This window comes from Toxorhynchites rutilus, chromosome 2 (genome assembly GCF_029784135.1).
Source record: "Toxorhynchites rutilus septentrionalis strain SRP chromosome 2, ASM2978413v1, whole genome shotgun sequence".
Taxonomy (NCBI): Eukaryota; Metazoa; Arthropoda; class Insecta; order Diptera; family Culicidae; genus Toxorhynchites; species Toxorhynchites rutilus.
The window spans coordinates 137555008-137572499 of NC_073745.1; the positions used below are offsets into that span (position 1 = coordinate 137555008).

At 40.7% G+C, this 17492-nt stretch overlaps 1 protein-coding gene across 50 annotated transcripts in view; it reads left to right on the forward strand.

The window, feature by feature from the left end:
- Positions 1 to 17492, forward strand: part of LOC129767373 (cell adhesion molecule Dscam2) — a 169072-nt gene that overhangs the window by 109992 nt on the left and 41588 nt on the right. For all 50 annotated transcript variants that reach the window (XM_055768229.1, XM_055768230.1, XM_055768217.1 and 47 more), the window contains exons 11-15: positions 6599 to 6718; positions 6782 to 7115; positions 7183 to 7476; positions 7540 to 9270; positions 9327 to 9493. In XM_055768229.1, the coding sequence (XP_055624204.1) occupies positions 6599 to 6718; positions 6782 to 7115; positions 7183 to 7476; positions 7540 to 9270; positions 9327 to 9493 (2646 nt within the window). The remainder of the gene's footprint in view (positions 1 to 6598; positions 6719 to 6781; positions 7116 to 7182; positions 7477 to 7539; positions 9271 to 9326; positions 9494 to 17492) is intronic.

Sequence of the window (17492 nt, forward strand, 5' to 3'; positions counted from 1 at the left end):
TCATAAAAAAAAAATTGACGCGACAAAAATTAGAACCGGTTTTAAAAATCATAATAAAAAGAATAAAAACATTAAAAGTCATACCGTGAAAAGCTTCTAGGGTTAGTACATGGTCGTGTAACCGGCACCCGGTTCGGCATGAATTCCACCAGCTTCTGGCTTGGATCCTATCCCACAACTGCTGCTTATTCTTCGACTTCTACGTGTACACCGACCTTTCCACTATCTCTCACAGGTCTTGGTGGTGTGCTTCGTTATCCTGCATGAACTGCCATTTCAGGAGCATCTCCCACTCGATGTGTGGCAGCATAACATACCTTAGGATTTAGGCGCAGAGGGGCCAATCCCGTACCAGGAGAAGCACCCCCGCACCATAATGTTCCCTTCTTCATTCTTGAATATCTTCGTGGTATACTGTGGCGCGTAAGCGCGGCCTATTGGGCCTTTATATTATATTCGTCTCATTCGACCATAGTATATTTCACTACTGCTTTTCCTTCTCCGGACCGATCTAATCGAAGTGGTCTTTCGGGAAGTTCAGCCGCGCTTTCAGATGCTTCGGTGTCAGTATCGGGACCTTCCGGGGGCTTTTACCGTCTAGCCCCTGCTTCACCAGCCGCCGCTGAACTGTCTGAGAACTCACGGTCAAGTTCAGTTCCTTCCGGATCTTTTTCGAGGACTTGAAGGGATCTTTCTTGGAGGCTCGCTTCATAACAAAGTCATCCTTCGCGGTCGTGGAGGGCGTTAAACACGAAGGTTTTGGATCGTCCCAAGTACTCAGCGATTTCGCGTTGGCTGCTGCATGCCTTGGACATTTTGCGGATGATCATCCGTCGTGTTTCCGTGCTGTTATGCGCGCGACCCATTTATCGTTGACTGCAACTGGAATTCGAGAATTAAAATCTCGCACATTTAGTGATCTTCCAGGCTTTCGGACAACGAGCAATCAGTTTCCCCGAGAGTTGTTCTCCGAGTCTTGTCCTTCGACAACTGACTCTGTTCGTCATTTTATTAACTCATTTTTCATACCTTAAATCTAGTACTACAATACAAATATATGGCAGAAGAAAGTGGGAGTTAGAAGCTTTAGTTATTTACTGCCCATCCAATCAGAAATGAATGGTAAGCAAAACATAGTTATACAATCAAACGCGCGAATGGTACGCCAGTTGCGAAACCATAAATAAATGAAAACATGCTTGCAAAATGCGCTGAGCGTTCTATGAAGTTTGCTGCGCACGCGGAAATGAGTTGACCTAGTAACGCTTGTAAACACAATTGTTCTGGTTGAAGTTTCAATATTTGGGCTACACAGTAAACATGTATGTTACTGTCGCTTCGTTATTTTTATTATGCCATTTGCGGAAGCATACAAATGAGTAAGCTAACGGGTTTTGAAATATGTGACGTTGAAAAATGAATTTCTAATTGAAAGGATTTGAAGATTTGATCTTTTGAGAGAAATTGGAATTTAAAATAGAATACATCATCGAAAATAGTTATAGTACACATACTTCTGTTTACATAATAAATACTTGCCAGGATCCGAAAAACACAAAATAACATCGAGAAACAAACAATTTTCTTAAAAAAATCGGTCGAAACAGCCGAAACGACGAACTGGTTCTAAATTTTGTCGCGTCATTTTAGTCAACACATTTTTTAATGAATGATTATTGTTTTAACTGCAGATGTTAAAAATTTCTCGAATTTCAATCTTATAAATTAGAAATAGATTGATTTTTTTTGCTTGAGCAATGGTCTTAATGTTTTGTACGACACTGTATAGCCAAGGCTTGACAATTTCGAATCTAAAAGATGGAAATGACTTCTTTACGTCTTTCTTTTCTTTTCTGCCAGAATTTCTCGAATTTCAATCTTATAAATAGATTGAAGATTAGAAATAGATTGATTTTTTTTTGCTTGAGCAATGGTCTTAATGTTTTGTACGACACTGTATAGCCAAGGCTTGACAATTTCGAATCTAAATGATGGAAATGACTTCTTTACTTCTTTCTTTTCTTTTCTGCCAGAATTTCTCGAATTTCAATCTTATAAATAGATTGATTTTTTTTTTGCTTGAGCAATGGTCTTAATGTTTTGTACGACACTGTATAGCCAAGGCTTGACAATTTCGAATCTGAAAGATTGAAATGACTTCTTTACTTCTTTCTTTTCTTTTCATGTTCGATTGTATGTTTTCTTTACGCACAGTGAAACATCGATTCTTCAATTTCGTTCTTTTCTCCTGTTTCCTTTGAATTGGAGTTCTACTTGACGATTGAAACTGCTCGAATGGGCTATATTAATTATCAGATTCATTTCAAATGTGAAAGGACGGTTGAAAATTTCATTCGTTATTTCCGTTATTTTGTCAAATCGCAAATCGTTGTTGAGAATCGGTATACAATCAACACCAGAACATTCTCGATTTCAAAGTGGTTTACCGTAAACTTTTAACCGTCATACAACTGTGCAATATGCTTACATAGTGCTTCTTGTTGGAGCGGCATTTTGAACAAGGCTGTCAAACCATAAACATCTCAGGCATGAACAAATCAAAACATACTGACACAAAGAAAAGAGGGAGAATTTCCATATAAACACTCTCATTTTTCTCTGGGCGCTCTTGTTGTTGAATTTTGGTCCTTGGAAAACCTCAAAAGCAAGTTGTCGCCAGTAGTGTGCCAAAAAAGAGTTCCCCCAAAGGCAGAAGCAGGGTTACAAACCTATTGATTGTACAAGAAAGTTTCAAAGCATATCTAACAGAAGGCTTCACAAATTTCAGCCTGCGAATACTGGTTTAGAATCGGGGTTTTCAAAACCAAAAAAATAGGTTGGTGCCAAATGCATTCACATTGCATGAAACGTCGGGATCTACTGTTGTCTATTTTTTTTTGTCTTTTTAGCACTGTCGTTTTTCAGTCTGAAAAATCAATTCTTCACAAACATTTTTTTCGGGATAACCGTAAATTTCAACGTTCTGGGCGGAGGATTTTTCGTCAAAAAAAAATTCTTCCAGCTTGCACTGTGGTTACGCGTATTCTACAGCTTGCCATTCAGAAAACATTTAAGGCGTGTTATTTTGCTTATGAAATCTCAACAAATACATACGATGAGACGGCGAAAGTTACACATAGATGCATCAAGAAGGCCATTTTCTTTGACACCCTAAGGGTGCTCATACACTGTTTGACCGAAGCCAAATATTTGACTCTTTTTGACAGATAAAATTTGGTCAACGTGTACTGATCAAATATTTTCTACACAAAACACGACAAGCAAATATTCGATTATTGGATGCCTAAAATATTTTTTCAGTCTGTTCTTCGAACCTGTCGGTACATGGTTAGGTTACCTTGAATATTTCAGTTGATTTTTTCCATGTTCGGTGTTTGATGTTGTTTACTACTGTTGAAAATTGAAGAGTGGCAAACAAAATAGTGTTTGTACAAATATCAAATCAAACCTTATCTGTCAAATAATATCAAATATTTGACCTCCGGGCAAACAGTGTACGGCCACCTTAAGCCATACGTTTTACCTTTTATTCCGAAATTCCAAGAGAGTCGATTATTGACAAAAAGAAATCGAAATGGCAGTAGATATCGACGTTTCATGTAATTTGAAGACATTTGGCATTAAAATATTTTTTCTTAAAAACCCCGAATTCATGTTACCGTCTAAATCAGTATATTTTCCGAAGAGTAATAACTTTTTGTACTAGTTTACTAGTCTCTTTGTAGTTGTTTTACTAGTCTCATTATTTTTGTCTATCTTCTGTATATAAACGATGATGCTACAATAAAAACATATTTCAAACGATTTCTTGCGGAATAGACCTCAGTTCTTCCCCAAACTGGCTTTTAAACCTTCAATGGACTGAAAATCATTTCCGTAGAAAGAATTATAATAAAGGAATAGAGTCAACCAGGACCACATCACGTGAAAACGGCTGGATATACGATAATTTTTGTTGAGTTTTTGGTCAGTAATTAGCTCTCAAAATATCCTTGTTTTCGAGAAAATTGAAATCTTTCGTAGATAGTCAAGATAAAACACGTTTCATGACCAAACAATCTTGTAAAATGATACGATTTGAATCGTTGGACACAAAAAGTTCGACGACTATCTCTCTCAAGTTCAAATGTCTATTTAAAGTCCTTCAGAGCCAACTCCATCACACATTTGACAGCGATGCAGCGGTCAAAATGTGGCTCTATAACGTTTGAACGTCTCGATCAGTGTTGCCACATTTAAATCTGTACCATCGAGAATATTCATTGTAGAGAAAAATCCATTTTATTAGCATAAAAATACTTATTAATTCACTACAAATATCACATTTACATTTCACTAGTCATTTGTGTGTTTGATGATGCTTAAACATAGTTTTTCTGAATCTAGATCAGTGCCGAAAATATTCACGTTCACAACATTCAAATTGGGCGAATTTCAGCCTGCCCTGTATTGATAACCTACTGCTCAAGCGAGAGTCGATAAATATGGAACAAGAATATCAATGAACATCAGTGGAATGAACAAGAACATCAGCTTGCCATGAAGTTCATTTTTCATTTGTATCTTCATTTTGGTCATGATATTCGTAACGTCGAAATTGAAGATCATTGCGTGTTAGTGAAAATCAAAGCATGAAATTCAACATCAACCAATTGAGAGTAAAATCAATAACACAAAATTCTTGTTTTTGGAGACTTCGGCAATGGAATGTATAGTATAACTCTTTTTATGTTTTATGAATCTAAATGGCATACACCCCCAATTAGATGGACAATGGGTAACAATAACAGACGAGCGGAAAACGAACATAATCTTGTTTTGATTTCCGGTTTAATGATACTGGCTCTAAATGACCAGCAATATTATAAAACCCCTACGATATGGGTATTGGATGAAAGGGCTTCAACAACAGAAGTCGAATATCGTATTCCGATGCCATTTTGGAAAAGAAGATGATGGCTTCCGGTTTATTAAAAACATTGAGCGAAATGGCGGTAGTAAAAGAGCATAGAAAGCAGAAACGGAAACAGAAACGGACCGTCACGCTAAAGGTAACGAGTTCAATTCTCACTCTCGACATTCTCCCAAAAATGGAAGTAAAGTGACGAACCAGCCAAAAAGTGTTGAAAGTCACTAAATTACAGTATAAAAAATGAACGGAACGCTCAACGCCGTTCAACGCAAAACCTCACTCAGCCGCTCAACACGGTACAACGGTCAACGCTCAACGAAAACTAATGTTGCCTTTTCCGGATTCCTGTTTCTTTATATTTTTCTAAATATGAAAATAAAACACGATTTCAATAAAAATTCACTGCAAGCGATGAAGACCAACTTACGTTTGTGATAATCACCTAAAATTATTGACAGTAATGAAAGTGCTTGAATGCAGGCTTTGCGAAATTCGTTCATGCTATTGTCGTTCAATATACCAGACAAGGTTCATGCGTCTCGACTCTTGTGTTATACTCATTATAACAGATATGGTGTTGAGTGTCAACAGAAGAGAATTCATCCGATACTGGGAAAAAGCTTATTTCTTCATTCGTGAATAAATTTTGATAATTTGTGGCACTGATCTAGATTGCATACTATCATTTATTCAATATTTCAAGCTGCCGCATCAAGCGATACTGCAGCGTAAAAGTAATCATGTACCTTAATGTAGCTTTGTTCAAATGTAACAAATTTTACCCGCGGAAAAAATCGGTACCACTCTGTACTTTTTTACGAATATCTGTACTTTGTACCGTACAGAATCTGCACCAAATATAACGAAAAAATCTGTACGTTTCCAGATAAATCTGTATGTGTGACAACACTGGTCTCGATCAGGGCTTTGCATAGTCAACTTAGGATAGTCAGCAGACTATCTGACTGAGTATACCCGTATTCAGTTAGTAATGACTTTTGGCTTCTTCACGCAGTCTCTTCGCCAAAACGACTGAACAGCCAGTCGGGCATTTAGTCGCTATCTCCCTCTACCGACTCGACTATATCATTCTTCCCAGTCAAATTGTCCTCATTGCATTTTGAATTGAACGAATTCGTTCCTCTCTTTCTCTCTCCCATGTACATGTGCATGCATCGATGTTTGAGTTCAACGTGGTTTGACATATGCTACAGGTTAGCTAGATACTTTTGTATCATACACGAAAATTGCTCACACGTATAAAATAGCGCCAGTGTGTATACCAAGGGATTTCTAAGATGGCCGCCTTTCTGTAGCCAGCATAGAAACTCTAAGCATAGAAATCATAACCTAAAATTAAAAATGAAGTGCTGTGTACTTAGGGAAGAGAACCTTTCAAATTAAATGACATTACGTGAGGTGATAATTCAAAAATGTGCGAATGGTGCACAATTGTCTTTCACAAGTACATAAAACACAAAGTCTGTTCCTTTTCAATGTACGTGCATTGTAACCATTTTAAAGCGATAATCGAAACTGCGAAATCTGTCGTAAATCTTTCAAACGTACCGAAAAGGTAATATCGTTATGATTGGGCCCATCACACAATAGAGTTCAGAATATTAATGAAGCATATTTCTATCCACAAAATAACTATAATAATAGTTCCACCAAGATGGATTCTCGAACCGACCGACAAGGCTTTCGCACAAGGCTCTAACGCAAAGGTCGAATGCAAAGCCGATGGGTTCCCGAAGCCTCAAGTCAGCTGGAAGAAGGCCATCGGTAGGTTACGCCACTCTTCAACTGAAATCTAGCCTACTAGAAGCACATATAATTCATTCACAGGTGATACCCCCGGAGAGTACAAAGATCTTCGTTCAAATGATTCGAGCATTCGCGTAGAAGAAGGTTCGCTGTTTATTAGCAACATTCAGAAATCGAACGAAGGCTACTATCTGTGCGAAGCGATTAACGGTATAGGATCGGGTCTCAGCGCGGTCATCCTCATCAGCGTCCAAGCTCCGCCAGAGTTTACCGAAAAACTTCGCAACCAAACCGCACGACGAGGTGAGCCAACTGTCCTGCAATGTGAAGCGAAGGGAGAGAAGCCCATTGGAATCCTGTGGAACATGAACAACATCCGATTGGACCCCAAATCAGACAACCGATACACTATTAGGTGAGATCTGGTTTGGCGCGGAATACCATCGAACTTGTAATGTGTCTAATCATGCCATTTGTTTCAGAGAGGAGATCCGTCCCGATGGAGTTATGTCGAGCCTTTCGATCAAGCGAACCGAACGTAGTGATTCTGCTTTGTTTACCTGTATGGCTACCAACGCGTTCGGAAGTGACGATGCCAGCATCAACATGATTATTCAGGAGGCACCCGAAATGCCCTACGCCCTTAAAGTTCTTGACAAATCCGGACGCACCGTGCAGTTGAGCTGGGCTAAACCATACGATGGACTCTCACCGTTGAAGCGATACATCATCGAATTCAAGCGATCGCGGGGCACCTGGGATAACGATGTAGACCGGTAAGAATAACATTCTCTTGTTTGTTTATAAAATTACCATTATTTTATTTTATTTTACCACAGCGTTATTGTTCCTGGTCATACCAACGAAGCTCAGGTCCAGAAACTCAGCCCCGCCACGACATACAACATTCGAATTGTTGCCGAAAACGAAATTGGAGTTTCAGACTCGTCGGAAGTTGTTACGATTATTACAGCCGAGGAAGCTCCTTCGGGTAAAACACAAGCGATTAAGGTTGACCCTATCAATCAAACCACTCTGCGTGTTAGCTGGAAGGCTCCTCCACGTGCCGAATGGAACGGTGACATTCTTGGTTATTATGTCGGATTCAAGCAGACATCCCAGAACTCGTCCTACATCTACGAAACGGTGAACTATTCTTTGGAAGGTGGCGAAGGAAAGGAACACAGCTTGGAAATCAACAACTTGAAGACATACACTCAGTACTCGATAGTGATACAAGCGTTCAACAAGGTCGGTGCTGGTCCAATGAGCGAAGAAGAGAAACAATATACTGCCGAAGGAACTCCGGATCAACCTCCAAGCGACACAAGCTGCACAACACTTACCTCACAGACAATTCGCGTATCCTGGGTTAGCCCTCCACTAGAATCGGCAAACGGCGTCATCAAGGGATACAAGGTTGTCTATGCCCCAAGCGAACTGTGGAATGATGACAAAAATAAAGACTACAAGAAAACTGCCTCCAGCGACACTGTTCTGCATGGACTCAAAAAGTACACCAACTACACCATGCAGGTTCTGGCCACTACATCAGGAGGTGACGGCGTTCGCAGTGCCCCAATCCATTGTCAAACTGAACAGGATGTTCCAGAAGCACCCACCGCTGTTAAGGCCCTAGTAATGTCGGAAGGATCCATTCTTGTTTCCTGGCAACCACCATCCCAACCTAACGGAGTCATTCTGCAATACACTGTGTACATCAAGGGAGGTGAACAAGATCCCAAGAGTCATAAAGTGCCATCCTACCAGATCAGCTACGAAGCATCCGGTTTGGAGAAAAATCAACAATACGAATTTTGGGTTACCGCAAGCACAACGATTGGTGAAGGTCAACAGTCCAAAACACTCTCCGCTATGCCAAGTGACAAAGTTCCTGCTAAGATTGCTTCATTTGATGATACCTTCACGGCTACCTTCAAGGAAGACGCCAAACTCCCATGTCTCGCTGTCGGATCTCCCACTCCAGATATCACGTGGAAGATCAAAGGTCAAGAATTCGTCCCCAATGAACGCATTCGTCAACTCCCCGAAGGTTCTCTCTTTATCAAGGATGTCATTCGACAAGATGCAGGAGATTACACTTGTACTGCGGAAAATTCAATCGCAAAGGACTCCATCACGCATCGATTGATCGTTCTCGCGCCGCCACAGTCCCCTCAATTAACGTTGACTGCCACTACCACCGATTCGTTGTCTGTGAAACTGAAGCCACATGAATCGGATACCGCTCCTCTGCAGGGTTACACGTTGCACTACAAACCCGAATTTGGCGAGTGGGAAACGATTGACGTTGCTCTGGAAGCGCCGAAATACACAATCGAAAACCTGTACTGCGGATCGAGATATCAGGTGTACTCTACAGGTTACAATAGCATCGGGGCTGGGGAACCATCAGACATCCTTAACACACGTACGAAGGGATCGAAACCTTTGCTGCCGGATCAATCACGCTTCATTGAAGTCTCCTCGAACTCGATCACACTGCATCTGCCGGCATGGAAAGATAGCGGCTGCCGAATGTCTCACTTTGTTGTCGAACACAAAAAGAAGTGAGTGGTTGCTATCATCTTAATCAGACCGAATCTAAATTTTGCATTTTTTAAAGGGACCAAATCGATTGGAATCAAATCTCGAACAATGTGAAGCCCGGCGGTAACTTTGTTGTGCTCGACCTCGAACCTGCCACATGGTACAACTTGCGTGTGACTGCCCACAACAATGCCGGATTCACTGTTGCCGAATATGAGTTTGCCACTCTCACCATCACCGGAGGTAGGTCTTACCGTGCTTTCTTCGATGCTTTTTTTTATCATCTCGTTCTTGTTATGTATTTTAATTTTCAAGTTTAAAAATCATTGGAACGTGAATACTTTATTTAGTTTCTTTTTGGAGTACATTTTCGACATTTGCCAATTACAAATAATCACTAATCAAAATTATTGCTTCATCTTCGGTTCGGAACGCGTTAGCCGTTAAATGTTTCTGTTCGAATCATCAACTCATCACACATCAACATATTATTGTTTGCATTGTCTTTTATCGTCAGGTATCGACTGTGTATCTTGTAAAATCGGGCTCTTGATTTGAAACTGTTTAGTTCCTCTTTGCGTTTGATTCTTCGAATTTTAAAAATTAATAGATATGTCACCGAAGTCTTGTCTCTGAAACAACCTGAAAGTAAAATGTTTTCCCCTCGAGAACAATGCTAATTGAAAGCAACGTAATCACCCAGCACTCCTTTAATATATACCGATTGAGCCACAAACCGTCAACGAAGAAAACTAAGCTCGAATCCCAAAAAGTTTTCACTGCACAGACACCATTGCTGACAAAAAATGCAAACACAATTTTCATGTTTGAAAAGTATGTTTGTCTAGCACCAAGCGCACTGAATGGCACTGTATATAATACACAACATACGTAAAACAAATGATCTGTTTTTATGCAAAAGAACAATCGACAAACGAAAACATAAACTTTCGAAGAATGAAGGGTGCAGTTCAGATAAATTATTAAAACGATCCTAATAGCGACTTGTGAAAAAGTATCATCCCCTTATTTCCACTTTTTATTTTCAATTAATCAACGTGTGCGGGAATAAGTTCATCGTTTGTATGTTTTATTTTGATAGTTATTTTACATTTGTTTTCAACAAACTCTAATCATTATCATCCGCTCCATTGGCACGCTCTTTGCACGCACTGAATTAGATTAGCAGATAATTGAAGCAGAAAACAGCATTGAGTGTACAAACTACGTGGTGTATTCCATTATAATAATTCAATCGACCATGAACGTCTATCGTTCGCAAAATCTATTCTCGAAATCTAGAGGTTTCCTTGCCAAACATTGTATTGGGTTGGGGAAAAAGAAATGTCGTATTTCTGATCGAAATTTGACGCTTTATTTAACATACCTAAATTTGTCCAATTTAAGTCAAATGTGCGCCGTTTTGTTCGCAAACTTGTTGCCATTTAGAAGGCAACTTCATTATCCACATACCACCACCTTATAAACACCCCCCCACCCCCCTTATTTGCAAAAAACTCAGACAGCCAGTTTTCGCAAGCCTTTTTTGAGACCAAATTAGTATCACCAAGACCGTTTTGCATGGACCGGAAGAGATGATAATCACTTGGAGCCAGGTCCGGACTCTACGGTGGGTGCAATAGGACATCCCAAGCTGATCACAGTAGAGAATCGAGTTGAGGGACTGGCCATAGTTGATCAGCTCATAGTGGATGATTCCCTTCCAATCCCATCAAACACACAGCAAAACCTTCCTGGCCGTCAATCCGGGCTTGGCGATGGTTTGGGCCGGCTCACCGCCCTTCGACCACGACTTTTTTCGCTTTAGGTTGTCGTACGTGATTCACTTTTCATCGCCAGTCACCATCTTCTTCAAAAATGGGTCGAGTTCGTTCCGTTTCAGCAGTGCATCGCAGGCGTTGATTCGGTCTAAAAGATTTTTTTTTGCGTCAACTCGTTTGGCACCCATACATCCAGCTTTTTTGGAATACAATCTTCTGCAAATGGTTCCAAACGGTTTTATGGTCTACGCCCAGTTCTTGGTCAATCGAGCGAGTGCTCACATGCCGGTCTACTTGGATGTTTTCAACGATTTTATCGGTTTCCACGACGATTAGCCTACCAGTACGGGGTGTATCTTCGACAGCCACTACACCAGAATGAAATCGATCAAACCAATCATCAAACTGTGCTGTGCGAATCGTTGCAGTATCGGGTCCATAAACTACACGAATTTTTTCGGCCGCCTTCGTTGCAGGTAATCGAGGCGAGGTAATAGCTGGTAGTAAAAACGTAAAATATGGCGAATTTCGTGCTTGGTGGACTTTGACGCGCTATAACTTGAGACTGAAAAGGACATTCACAACACACTTGTAGCACAGATTGTCGTCTTTAAATAGCCGTATAGTATGACCCGATGCGATAAGTACAACACAAGATATGTTTAAGTGTTGCCATATATTGATAATATACGACATTTCTTTTTCCCCAACCCAATATTTCTAGATCAAGATCGGGTTCAGACAGATATTTACAGTGTTTCACCCTCCCAATTCTCTGTCGTATCATCTAGGATTGGGCGATCTTTAAAAAAAGATCTATCTTGATGGATTTTCTGAATGGCGTAGGGATTCACTGATTTAATCGGTACTAAAGAATCGATCTTTGCTGATTCGATCTCTGGAAAATCGAATGCCTTTTTCCAATTTATTTACTTGTTCTATATAAGTGATGTATTTTCTTTAAACATGGAATAAATATTTAACATTTTCATTAGAACATCAAAGGCTTTTCATTTTGATTCTCAGGATGAATCAAAAACATGAAAGCCCAGAAAAAAAGTTTCCAGGGCATTCATCTAGAACCGTCGTGGAATTATTTAATTGAATAAATTAATTATTAGAAATTCAACAAATTCACCTAGAACTACGCTGACAATAATCCCGTTGAACCCATCCATGTCATACGTCTGACATTTATTCGAAATATTGGAAGTAGTCCCAGTTCAAGAAAATAACGCTTCAGCTGGACCTGATGTCACCATCCATCTCGTTACAACTTTCACTGTCAGTCTAGTAAGAGTGATTGTGTAAATATAACTTGTGACCACTTGTTTTGTAATGACCAAACTTACAAAACTGCTTCTTCTAAGTTTACGTCCACTAATTCGATAACCTTCAAAGGGATGTTTATGAAATTTGTCAAGTGGTTTTGGTGAGAATAAAATCAAAGTTCACTGAAAAACTAATTTACAAATTCTTTTCAAATATCAAAACGGTTGGATAGATTGAAAAAAGATCGATTTTCGCGATTTTTTTGGAATAGAAAGAATCGATCCGAAATCGAAATCGAAAATCGAAGAGGAAACGATCGATCTTCTGAATATCGACTTAAAATCTCCCATTCCTATTCACTATCGCTAATTTGACATTCTCCAAAGCTATCCAAATGTTGAAATTATGTTCATAAAATTTTTCAGGTGGTGAGATTAAAATCGATGTACACTGAAAAAAAACTCTGAGATCCATAAAATCGAAGGAAAAAGATCGATCTTCATGAATCGATTCAAAAAATCGAAAATCGAAAAGAAAAAGATCGATCTTCTAAAAATCGATCCAAGATCGCCCAATCCTAGAATCATCTCATGAGTCAGACACCTCTGCTCTTTGTCTCCAACAAACTCGATTTGAATAAATTTATTTCCGAACTGCTTCCAGCATTGATTTGATGACATCCTTGATGTGCCGATAGATAACAGTTTCACCTCAATGCTCATAAAGAACTGCCGGTCTGATTACGTAACGCTAAAAATTCGGATTTTGGACCCCCTCCCCCCCTACGTAACGCAATTTCCTATCTCTAATACACAGAAAGTAACGCAACCTCGACCCCCCCCCCTTATCGCGTTTCGTAATTTGTGCACGACGCCTAATGGATTTATACATGATGTATTTATTACGGGGACGAAGTTTGTTGATACTCGTGGCTCTGTGCAGCCCATAAAAGGCACAATTTCCGCGGACACTGCGTCTTCGAGTTTTACGTCGAGTTTGGCTTTTCACATGTTTGTAGTCATTCTCAGACATCTATGCGTTTTCACGGATCTCGTCACAGAGCCTCGTAGCGAGGAATACCTCGAAACTGCATTGTGCTTCTTTAGCAGATTGATGGATTCCCATGTTCACAAATCTTTAGACTCGTCATTGTTTACAGCACCAGTAAAGTCACGACTGAGTCGCGCCGTCTCAACCTCATGTTAGTTTATCATTCAGTTTTTCATCTTAGTGCATTTCGATTAAAGGAAGTTCTGTTGTGTTGGAAGGGCTCTTATCCTTAAGCACCTACGCGGTGTTGATCTCATACTCCGCCATGGTCTTTATTCCGCAGTAGCTAGATGCTAAATTTAACAGTTATTCGTTATTCGTTATTCCTGGTCCCGGTTGCAATGAAAATGTCGCTTTCCAAGCCACATGTACAGATAGCCTGCCAAACCAGATATTTTTTGGTTTCAGTCTCGGACTTCAACAGTTTAAACTGAAAATGTCTACCACTTTTACCATTCTGGTTGTCGTATGAAACCTTTGCCCTGGAAGCATTTTAAAATCAGTCTTGACCTAAGTTTCGTTGGCCATCTGCACGCGATCGAACTTCGTTAGCATAGTGGATTATGAGTTTGGGTTTTAGCCGTCTTGTTTCGTTCACCGTCTCGATATGGAGTTACAACCAGCCCGTTTCTTTTTGTCACAATCCTTCTAGACACTTTTTCGATGGAAGATATTTCCGCCACCGCCATTATTCCGTTTATGAGGTTCGAGGAATGCCGATTGCCTACGAAGACGTAGTCGTTTGTGTTTCCGTTCAGACGTAGGGGCATTGGAGATAATGTTCCGGGTAGAGTCACGTTCTTGGAGGCAGTAATGGCCCTAAGTCATATACCATTACTATTCGTTCTAAGATATTCCCAGTCTTCAACTTCTTGAAGGCATGAATGAGCGAAAATGATCAATCACCCCTTGGTGACCCCATATGATTGGTAGTGACTCACCACTTCTACGGTCACATGTTTTTTTTTTTATCCAAAATATATAGTTTATTAAGGCTCATATGGCGTCAGCCTAACGGGGCCGGGAGTTCAATATTTTGACAATGTTTGCTTAGACTATGTTAGTAATATGTAACCGATTACTCGCGGTTGACTCGAGGTTAGTATTACAATTGTTCTCATAATTGGTATGTCGCAGTCTTCGATGCTCTATACGTGTGCCCGACACGAGATACTTCCTATTGGGATGCAGCTGACCATTAATCAGCAACGCCCCCCTTGTCTGTACCCCATATCTAGCGTGATGCGTCTTTCTCGACTCGAGGAATCCAGGATAGAATGGTCACTAGCCGGCGCAATCATCAGCTCGTGTAGAGTTGTCATGAGCGGTACAACCTTTGACTCTTGTTGAATAATCAGTGGACTGCACAACCTTCGGCCCGTGCATCTGTAAAGAGTGTGTGTATGTATTGCCGCGACTAAGTAAAAGTTTATCGATCGGATAGGAGGGATATGAAACGGGGACACAACGAAGGAAACATCATTAAACGTTGACATCGGCGTTTCTGAGGAACAGGTATAGATGAAGCAGAAGATCAGGATCCCGGCTACCTAAGATATCCCGGACGGGGATATCCGATTGTCTGCCTTGTGCTCTCAGTGCTCTAGAGAGCTGAGAGCGAGCAGCATGGGACCGGATACACGACCAGACAACATGCTCGATGTCGTGGTAGCCATCGCCACAATCACAAAGATTGTTTGCTGCGAGCCTAATGCGATAGAGATGCGCATTTAGGTTGTAGTGATTGGACATAAGCCGAGATATCACGCGAATGAAATCACGACCTACATTCAATCCCTTGAACCATGCACTCGTCGAGACCTTACGGATAATCGTGTGTAACCAGCGACCGAACTCATCACCACTCCACATGCCCTGCCAACTTACGAGCGTATACTGATGAGGAATGTGGAAAAAATTCATTATAAGCAATTTGCCTTTCAAAAAGTGTGCCTTCTAAAGCGCCCACCTTAGCTAGCGAGTCCGCCTTCTCATTCCCCGGAATCGAGCAATGAGAGGGAACCCATGCTAAGGTGTTCTTGAATAATTTTTCGACCAAAACACTCAATAGTTGTCTTATTCTTGTTAGGAAATAAGATGAGCATTTATCAACTTTCATTGAGCGGATTGCCTCTATTGAGCTGAGACTGTCTGAAAAAATAAAATAGTGGTCGATGGGCAATGTTTCAATGATCCCTAATGCGTAATATATCGCACCCAGTTCAGCGACATACACGGAACAAGGATCTTTGAGTTTGAAAGAGGCACTGGAATTTTCATTGAAGATGCCGAAGCCAGTGGACCCGTTTATGAATGAACCGTCAGTAAAGAACATTTTATCAGATCTAACTCTCCCATATTCTGCCGAAAATATCGGCAGAATAGAATCGGAGCGTAGGTGATCTGGGATTCCATGGATTTTTTGTCGCATGGACAGATCAAAAATGACAGAGGAATTGCAGAAGTATGGGAAGCAAACTTGGTTGGAGATGCCTGGTGAAGGGTGCATGTCGTGAGTGAGGTACTCATGGTATAAAGACATAAAACTTGACTGAGGAGTCAGTTGGAGTAGATTTTCGAAGTTATCAATTACCAATGGATTCATGATCTTGCAACGGATGAGAAATCTGTAGGATAATTCTGTGAACCGAAGAGTAAGCGGGGGTACTCCTGCCAAAACTTCGAGACTCATCGTATGTGTCGAATGCAAACACCCCATGGCTATACGCAAGCAACGATATTGTATTCTCTCCAGCTTGAGAATATGAATCCTGGCAGCTGATCGGAAGCAAACACTGCCATATTCTAACACTGATAATATCGTTGTTTTGTACAACTGAATGAGGTCTCCTGGATGGGCACCCCACCATGTTCCGGTAATTGTTTGGAGAAAATTGATTCTTTGCTGGCATTTCTATTTCAAATACGCAATGTGTCTCCCCCAGGTACACTTAGAATCAAAATATACACCCAGGTATTTGAAAAACATAGAGTGTTGGATCGTTTTGCCGGATAGGTGAAGCTGGAATTGGGCGGGTTCGTGCTTCCTAGAAAAAACGACCATTTCAGTTTTCTCCGTAGAGAATTCGATACCCAGCTTGAGGGCCCACGTGAACAGATTGTTCAGGGTATCTTGCAACGACTTTTGCAGAGCGACGGGATTAGTACCCGTGATGGAAATAACTCCATCGTCTGCAAGTTGTCTCAGCGTGCAGTCTCTAGTTAGACAATCATCCATATCATTGACGTAAAAACTGTACAAGAGGGGGCTTAGGCAGGAGCCTTGTGGTAGGCCCATAAAACTGTAACGAGAAGATTTCGAGCTGCCATGAGAGAAAATCATGTGCTTTTCTGACAGTAAATTGTACAGTAAATTGTTAAGAATTGGTGAAAGTCCACGATTATGAAGCTTCTCTGAGAGAATTTCCATGGAAACTGAATCAAATGCCCCTTTGATATCGAGAAAAACGGAAGCCATTTGTTCTTTGCGAGCAAATGCGATTTGGATTTCAGAAGATAGCAGCGCGAGACAATCATTTGTCCCTCTACCTCGGCGGAAGCCAAACTGCGTATTTGACAGCAAATTGTTCGTTTCGACCCACTTGTCCAAACGAAGTAGAATCATTTTCTCTAACAATTTACGAATACAGGATAACATTGCAATCGGCCTATACGAGTTGTGATCGCAAGCCGGCTTGTTGGGTTTCCGTATGGCTATCACTCTCACTTGTCTCCAGTCATGCGGGACAATATTCAGCTCCAGAAACTTGTTGAACAAGTTCAGCAAACGCTGTTTTGCCAAGTCGGGAAGATTCTTCAACAAGTTGAATTTAATCTTGTCCGACCCCGGAGCTGAATTGTTACATGAGAGAAGGGCAATTGAGAATTCCACCATCGAAAAATTCTCATAATCGTTTTGAAGTGGAATATCGCGTACGACGTTTTGTGCAGGAACGGTGTCGGGGCAAACCTTCCTTGCAAAGTTAAAAATCCAACGGTCAGAGTATTCTTCACTTTCGTTTGTATGGTTCCAGCCACGCATTTTCCTAGCCGTATTCCAAAGAGTGCTCATAGCGGTCTCCCTTGACAAACCATTGACGAACTTCCGCCAATATCCACGCTTTTTTGCTTTAATCAAA